At 55.6% G+C, this 7,928-nt stretch overlaps 1 protein-coding gene and 1 long non-coding RNA gene across 2 annotated transcripts in view; one reads left to right on the top strand and one right to left on the bottom strand.

The window, feature by feature from the left end:
* Positions 1–19: 19 nt before the first annotated feature.
* LINGO4 (leucine rich repeat and Ig domain containing 4) lies at positions 20–7,296 on the top strand. The gene is made up of 2 exons (XM_006728382.3): positions 20–702; positions 3,214–7,296. Exons 1-2 carry the CDS (start codon positions 497–499, stop codon positions 5,006–5,008), a joined length of 2,001 nt encoding a protein of 666 aa, XP_006728445.3. The 5' UTR covers positions 20–496; the 3' UTR covers positions 5,009–7,296.
* A 104-nt stretch (positions 7,297–7,400) lies between these two features.
* The window catches only part of LOC145720890 (uncharacterized), a 6,755-nt gene continuing 6,227 nt past the window's right edge, over positions 7,401–7,928 (bottom strand). The window contains exon 3 of the long non-coding RNA XR_014144154.1: positions 7,401–7,789. This is a non-coding gene — a long non-coding RNA (uncharacterized LOC145720890). The remainder of the gene's footprint in view (positions 7,790–7,928) is intronic.

Raw genomic sequence — 7,928 nt, 5'->3', positions numbered from 1 at the left:
GGTTTCTAGGCCAGCAACCCATGAACATCATAAGGATTGCAGCCCCCACTCTGAGCAGCCCCCCAGGGAGGCTTGGGAGGTGCTCCTCAGGAACCCCCACCAAAGGAGTCTCGAACTAAGCTCCCCAGCAGATGTTCTGGACTGAGAACTTTCCCCACAAAACGATACCCATGGGGGACATTTAGATTGAGAGGCTGCACAGAATCACCCTGCATCTGGGAGACTGACACCCCTGAGGAAGGTGCTTGGCCCCAGAGCTCCCCAGAGGGGAGTCAGGATGTCCACGAGAGACCCTTTCGGGCTGCTGGCCGCCTCTCCCTCCTGAGCCCTCCTGCACCCCCGAGTCTCCCTCTGCGCTCCCTCCCCCCGCCATCCTGTGAGGTGCTTGCTGCAGCCCTCCCTGGTGGCTTTATTTATTTATTTTGCACCAACAGGGTTGCTGCAGACTCATTCTCGCCTGGTTTAAAAAGAGAGAGAGGAAAAAAAAAAAGGAGAAATGCTTTCTGGCTCTTTTCTCTACCTCGGTCTTGGCAGCAGCGGCCACAGCAGCCAGAGCGGCCACAGTGGGCGGGGGCGGCGGGGAGTGAGGCACGCCGGGAGGTACAGCACCCCCCACCCGCCCCGGGGTGCAGCCTCAGCGGGACGGTCCCCAGCCCTGGACGGATGCAGTGTCCAACCTGATGCCGCCCTCCAGCTTCTCCGGTAAGCGACCCCACCTCCTGTCCCGAGGCTGCAGCTGCCCTTCTCTGTAACATTCTCAGAGACAAGGCCAGACTGGCGGGCCTGTCAGGCTAGAGGGTCTGTGCCCCTCTTGTCCCTCCCCGCCAGCTGCCCCTGCCCCTGCCGCCCCCAGCCAACCAGTGATCCTGGCCCCACCGGACTTGCATGGGAAAACTAAAATGTCCCAGAGCCCCTGTGGGGAAGGACTCTAAGGAGACCTCTACCATCTCCCCAGTGCTTCCTCTACCTCTGGGAAGGGTTTTTCCACATTTCAGTGTGGAAATTCCAGAAATCTGCCACAGCCCTCTCCCCATGCAGGTCCCCATGCCTCCATCGGGTCTGCTTAAAAAGGGATATCCAGGTTCAGATGTGTCTCTGGACTACCACATAGACACAAGAAGAAGAAAGCTTCCTGTTCCTTGAAGAGATGACCCAGACCCCACCCCATTTAAAGAAAGAAGTGGTTCTGACACCCATTTCTTCCTGCAAAAGTGGCTGGAAGCCAGTCCTGTAGCCATGGAGACTGGCAAGGGAAGTTTGTGATTAAATTAGCCACCTTATAAATAAAGAAATGGGGTTGTCCCCAGATCCCCCAGCCCCTGACCCAGCAGGCTTTGGGGACTAAGAGGAAACTCACGGGAATGGGAGGAAGGGAAGCTGGGTTACATGCTTCACTGCACTTTTGCTGAATGCGGAGCAAAAAGGTTGAGCAGGAACTGCAGCGGTAGTGATCAAGAGCTAGCTGTCAGGTGGACTTCCCAGAACAGGCACAGGGAGAATGAGGGAGACTGGGACACGTCTGTCCCGGGAGAACTCTCAACATGCCAGAGAGACCTGCTAGGTTGGGCTGGGGACAAGAGGAGCCTGGTCAGCAGCCTTGGCCTGCCCCGTGCCATTCTGTCTAACCCCAAGCCTGGGGACGGTGTCCTGCATCCCTCTGCCTCTCTGATCTTCAGTTTCCCACTACCACAGCCGGAGAACCGCCAGAAGAGCCTGTCTGTCTAAAGGAGGGCTGCAGAGCCTCATTCCAGTCAGGATCCAGGGATGTGATCCCCCTGAATGGGAAGAAGTCATACCATCTCTTAAACTGCCTCTCCTAAGTACCGCATGGGAGAAAATCAGGCGTGTGGGAGAAAGCTGACCCTTCAGGGCCCAGACAGCCTGAAACCCCGAAGGCCATCTGGATCTGCAGCTAGAAAGAAACCCAGGCAGCCTGCCTCCCAGGGAGCACCACTTGTCTCTCATCTCATCTCTTTAGCCCTCCCTTGCCAATTCCAATACCTCCCCTCCCTTGTTCAATGCCCTGTTGACACTGAACAGAGTGAGTTGAGGGTGAGTTCACCAACTCCCAGGCCCCTTCTCCTCTAGCACCTCAATCAGTCCCCAATGGCCTTTCTACTCTCCATCATCCTGATTCTGCCCAGGCCCTGGGTTCCCAGAAACCCACTTGCAGTCTACAGGCTATGCACACGGCCTCCCCCAGAGAGCGCTGTGCCAGCCTAGGGCTCGCACGCTCCCCACCCACAGCACCGGGCCAGGTGGTGTCTCGCACTTGTCTCTGCCTCCCCGGCGCACAGTCTGTCTCTTGTGTATCACTCAGACAGCTGAGCCCAAAGGGACCAAGAGAGCTCCCTCAGATTCACACATTGGACTAAATCAAAACACCATCAAGGAGGAATAGAAGAGAAGCCTGAGACTAAGGACCAAGCAACAAAACTCAAAACTTGGGCATCCCTTGGGTCCCTCACACACCCCAGTGTCATCTATAGGGGTCGCCCCTAGGGTTCTTATGAGGGATTCAAGTGCCCCCTGCATCTGCGCCGTGCCTGAGGTGCAGCTTGGCTGTTGTCCACACAGGCATTTCGGGGAGATTGGATCTTGCTACTTCAGGGCCCCAGGCCCTGAGCCAGGCTGGAGAAAGGCAGAGGGGCAGTAAGTACAGGGAGCAGAGCTGAGCATGTTTCCCTTGGAGGACTCAGTCAAGGTGAGGACCTCGCTCCAATCAGACTCCAAGGATGTGATTCCCCCTGAGCTTTAGACAAAGCTATGGGCAGATAACATGGGAGAACAAGGGTTGGCAGAGAGGGGGAGGGCAGAGCTTGGGGAGAACAAGTATCAGGGAGAAGGGACCGGAGGTATTCCTGGATCTCACAGATACAGGAACACTCAAAGTTACTTCCTTGCTTCCTGTCCCATCCACAGAAAACTTTGCCCACTGAAGTCAGACTTAACTAGGGTTCCATGAGCCAGTAAGCACTTGGCCTATTACCAGGGCTGGAGACAGGAGGAAAGTCGAGATTCCCCAAAGAGGTGGCCCAGGGGGCCCCCAAGGAGGTGGTCCACCAGAGTTGCTCCCAGGTCTGCACCGTCCTCGCTGGCAATGCCGAGAGAGATAGCTCAATCTCTCTCTCCTCTAAGGAGGCCCAGGGAAGTCCAGGGTCACCATCATCTGAAGTCACTTTCCAAAAAGGACCATATCATCATCTATTCCAGGATTGAAGAGGGAATGGCTATGGCCACAGCTCCAAAGCGAGCCTGGCCCCCATGGCCCCCTCTCCTGTTCCTGCTCCTCCTGCCCGGAGGGAGCTGTGGCGGGTGCCCTGCTGTCTGTGACTGCACCTCCCAGCCACGGGCAGTGCTCTGTGCCCATCGGCGACTGGAGGCTGTGCCTGGGGGACTCCCACTGGACACTGAGCTCCTGGACCTGAGTGGGAATCGCCTGTGGGGGCTTCAGCAGGGCATGCTCTCCCGCCTGGGCCTGCTCCAGGAGCTGGACCTCAGCTACAACCAGCTGTCCACCCTGGAGCCTGGAGCCTTCCACGGCCTCCAAAGCCTACTTACCCTGAGGCTGCAGGGCAATCGGCTGCGGATCATGGGGCCTGGGGTCTTCTCGGGCCTATCTGCCCTCAGGCTGCTGGACCTCCGCCTCAACCAGATTGTCCTGTTCCTTGACGGAGCATTTGGGGAGCTGGGCAGCCTCCAGCAGCTGGAGGTGGGGGACAACCACCTGGTGTTTGTGGCTCCAGGGGCCTTTGCAGGGCTGGCCAAGCTGAGCACCTTCACGCTGGAACGCTGCAACCTCAGCACAGTGCCTGGCCTGGCCCTGGCCCGCCTCCCGGCACTGGTGGCCCTAAGGCTTCGAGAACTGGATATCGGGAGGCTGCCAGCCGGGGCACTCCGGGGGCTGGGGCAGCTAAAGGAGCTGGAGATCCACCACTGGCCATCACTGGAGGCTCTGGAGCCTGGGAGCCTGGTTGGGCTCAATCTCAGCAGCCTGGCCATCACCCGCTGCAATCTGAGCTCAGTGCCCTTCCAGGCGCTCCACCACCTGAGCTTCCTCAGGGTCCTGGATCTGTCTCAGAACCCCATCTCGGCCATCCCAGCCCGGAGGCTCAGTCCTCTGGTGCGGCTCCAGGAGCTGCGACTGTCGGGCGCGGGCCTCACCTCCATTGCCGCCCACGCCTTCCACGGCCTGACTGCTTTCCACCTCCTAGACGTGGCAGACAATGCCCTTCAGACTCTAGAGGAAACGGCCTTCCCTTCTCCGGACAAACTCGTCACCCTGAGGCTGTCTGGCAACCCCCTGACCTGTGACTGCCGCCTCCTCTGGCTGTTCCGGCGCCGCGGCCGCCTGGACTTCGGCTCCTCGCCCCCGGCCTGTGCCGGCCCACGGCCCGTGCAGGGCAAGAGCCTGAGGGAGTTTTCAGACATCCTACCTCCCGGGCATTTCACTTGCCAGCCGGCCCTGATCCGGAAGTCCGGGCCGCGGTGGGTCATTGCAGAGCAGGGGGGGCATGCTGTTTTCTCCTGCTCTGGAGACGGGGACCCAGCCCCGACTGTCTCCTGGATGAGACCTCAGGGGGCTTGGCTGGGAAGGGCTGGGCGAGTGAGGGTCCTAGAGGATGGGACGCTGGAGATCCGCTCAGTGCAGCTACAGGACAGAGGGGCCTATGTCTGCGTGGTCAGCAATGTTGCTGGGAATGACTCCCTGAGGACCTGGCTAGAAGTAATCCAAGTTGAACCACCAAATGGCACTCTCTCTGACCCCAATATCACCAGGCCAGGGATCCCAGGGCCCTTCATCCTGGACAGCAGAGGTGTTGCTATGGTGCTGGCAGTTGGCTTCCTCCCCTTCCTCACCTCAGTGACCCTCTGCTTTGGCCTCATTGCCCTCTGGAGCAAGGGCAAAGGCCGGGTCAAACATCACATGACCTTTGACTTTGTGGCACCTCGGCCCTCTGGGGATAAGAACTCTGGGGGTAACCGGGTCACTGCCAAGCTCTTCTGACCTTTCCTTCCACATTGGAATTCCAGCCAAGCCAGCTTCAGATACCAAAAGAGAAAAAAGAAAACCAAGGCTGCTTGCACCAGAACCTAGTCCCACACCTGCCCGCATCGTGCCAGCAGCTAATGACACCTCCCGATGGTCTGCCTCCCCCTGCTTTTGCAGTTTGAGGGTCCCAGGGGGCAGGAGATGTAAATCCATAGTCAGCCCAGCCCTACCCACCCATCCCCCTGACACAAAGCAGGAAACAGCCCCAAGGCTCCAGTCTGTTTGTTCGCACACACTTACACCCTTTAACAATCACTACTGACTGCCAACCACAGTTATAAGATTATTGCAGAGGTGGGGCGCCTGGGTGGCTCAGTCGTTAAGCGTCTGCCTTCGGCTCAGGTCATGGTCCCAGGGTCCTGGGATCGAGCCCCGCATCGGGCTCCCTGCTCAGCAGGAAGTCTGCTTCTCCCTCTCCCACTCCCCCTGCTTGTGTTTCTTCTCTTGCTGTGTCTCTCTGTCAAATAAATAAATAAAATCTTAAAAAAAAAAAATTATTGCAGAGGTGAGGCTGGGAAGTGCCGCTTGCTTCTCAGAGTTTCTGCTCCTCAACCAGGCAGTCTCCCTCTTTTTTCTGCTCTGTCCCCTCCCAGGCACAAGGAACTAGGGCCAAGGACCTCAGGCTAAGAAGATATGAGTGTGCAATAGGGGAGGAGGGATAGACTACACATTGGTGCTGTGTCTGCATGAGCCTCCAATACGTGCCCCATCTGTCACATCATTAAACTTGCTGCCAAATGGCCATGATAGTAGCAGCCTAAATGAAGTGTGATATCAGGAGTTTTGTTTATTTCACTCTTTCTCCCCCCCTTCATTGTTAGCAAATCTCTCCCTCCCTATCCTTTCTGCCTGCCCACTGAGCATGTATCCCAATGGGCTTGCCTGACATACAGGTTTGACACAGAAGGAGGCCCAGAGATGTTCTGAAGAGACTCCCAGTCTGTTTCAGTTTCAGCCCTTCCCTGTCCTCTGTATCTCTGCAGCTGGAGAAGGAGAGGTCCTTCACCTTCCAAGAGGACCCACTGCAGGAATCCCAGCCTAGGACACCCAGCTCCTTCCCTTTCTCATTCTTGTTGGGATCTCCTAATTATGATCTCCCAGTCACAGATCTCTAGTGCTCTGGAGGAAGAGTATGAAGGGAACTCCTAGAAAATGCCTAACGAAAGCAAGAATCTGCAGTTTCCTAGGAGAGTCCCAGAACCCGGCAGAACCAGGCTTGGAGGAAACAGGCAGGATGGGGCCCCACACACTGTAGTGAAAAGTGGGAGGGAAGAGGCAGCAGCAAGATCTGGCTGCCTAGTTAATTTCCACTCCATTTCTGCTGGTGCCCCTTGTTCCCTGTTTGGTGCAGCCCAGTAGGAAGCTGTCTCTGGATAGAGGTCACTGCCGAACAGAGACCCCAGGTAAAGAGGCGGGGTGGGAGGAGATGCTGACTGCCTCTGAGTGTGCTTCAAATAGAAGGCAAGGCAGGGCCAGAGAAAAGGAGAGATTTGAGAGGCAGCAGCCTCAGCATCATCCAAAGGGGAGGAGGGAAGGGAGAGGAGGGGCAGGGAGGAGGGACTGAGAAGTGGGGAGTCATGCGGTCCTGGGGAGCCTCTCTGCAGCAGCATCTGCTCAGTGTCCTTAGCTCCCCTCTGCCCTCAAGAGCCCCCAACCATCCCTCAGTACGCAAGCATCATGAGCTTCCTAGCGATTCCTGCTGCTCATGTCCTTGCTTTGAGGAGACTCCACTCATTAGAAGATTCCCCGCTCAAACTGTCCCCAATAGGGGAGAGGAGCAGGTGCCCTCCAGGAGGCAGCCAGACTTGACCAGCAGGCAAGCTCTTCAGTGGGGCCAAGTGAGGATATGGGAGTGGACCAGAGGCGAGAACCCAGCAGGTGGAGAGTGAGGCTGGAAAACCCAACAATCTTGAGAAAACGGTATCCCTGCACTTCCACCCCCAACCCCCCCCCACACACACACACAATTCTCTTACATCCTGGTAACCTCCCCTCTCCAGTTTATAAGGCACTGGAAAGGTTTCGCTGGCACAGCCCTTTCTTCTCCGAGATCTTCTACCCGCAGCTTACTAGGTTGAGACTTGGAGGTCTAGTACTAGAGGTTCTTACTCTAGTTGCCCACTCTGCGATGCAGGAGAGGGCAGAAGCAGCATTGCTGTGCAGACAAATCTCTGGGGAGCCCCCAGAGGCAGTGGGGGACAGATGATGTGCCCTAGAGCAGAAGATGCAGCTGCCCGAGTCCCAGAGTCTCTAGAGCAACACTGCCCAATAGCAACAGAATGTGAGTCACCCACGTAATTTCAAATGTTCTAGTATTACATTTAAAAAGCAAAAGACCCAGATACAATTACATTTTGATACTATATTTTATTTAACCCAGGGTACCCAAACGATTATCATTTCAGCATGTTATCAATATGAAAATTAATAATGAAATATTTTACATTATTTTTTCATATTACGTGTTTGAAATCCAGTGTATAGCTTACACTTATAGCACATCTCAGTTCAATCACAAAATTTTCCCCAGAAAGATCGGAGCTGTTCTTAGGTTTCATAAAATTCATTATTGAGGGGCGCCTGGGTGGCTCAGTCGTTAAGTGTCTGCCTTCGGTTCAGGTCGTGATCCCAGGGTGCTGGGATCGAGCCCCGCATCAGGCTCCCTGCTCGGCAGGAAGCCTGCTTCTCCCTCTCCCACTCCCCCTGCTTGTGTTCCCTCTCTCGCTGTCTCTCTCTCTGTCAAATAAATAAATAAAATCTTTTAAAAATAAATAAATAAAATTCATTGTTGAAAAAGTAGATTCACACATCTACGTTGTTCCAAATATATTACAAGTTTTCCAATTAACTAAATCCAGTATCAGTTTTTTTTTTA

This window comes from Leptonychotes weddellii, chromosome 4 (genome assembly GCF_054177405.1).
Source record: "Leptonychotes weddellii isolate Sample4059 chromosome 4, ASM5417740v2, whole genome shotgun sequence".
NCBI lineage: Eukaryota > Metazoa > Chordata > Mammalia > Carnivora > Phocidae > Leptonychotes > Leptonychotes weddellii.
The sequence above is the reverse complement of the archived record's forward strand: the minus strand, read 5'-3'. Positions and strand labels throughout refer to the sequence as shown.

What these genes read in the sequence shown, in the direction of transcription:
- LINGO4 (XM_006728382.3), top strand. Translation starts at nt 497, where the DNA reads ATGCTTTCTGGCTCTTTTCTCTACCTCGGTCTTGGCAGCAGCGGCCAC. An exon ending in GCCGCCCTCCAGCTTCTCCG is followed by an intron (nt 703 to 3,213) that starts GTAAGCGACCCC and finishes CATCTATTCCAG; the next exon opens with GATTGAAGAGGGAATGGCTA.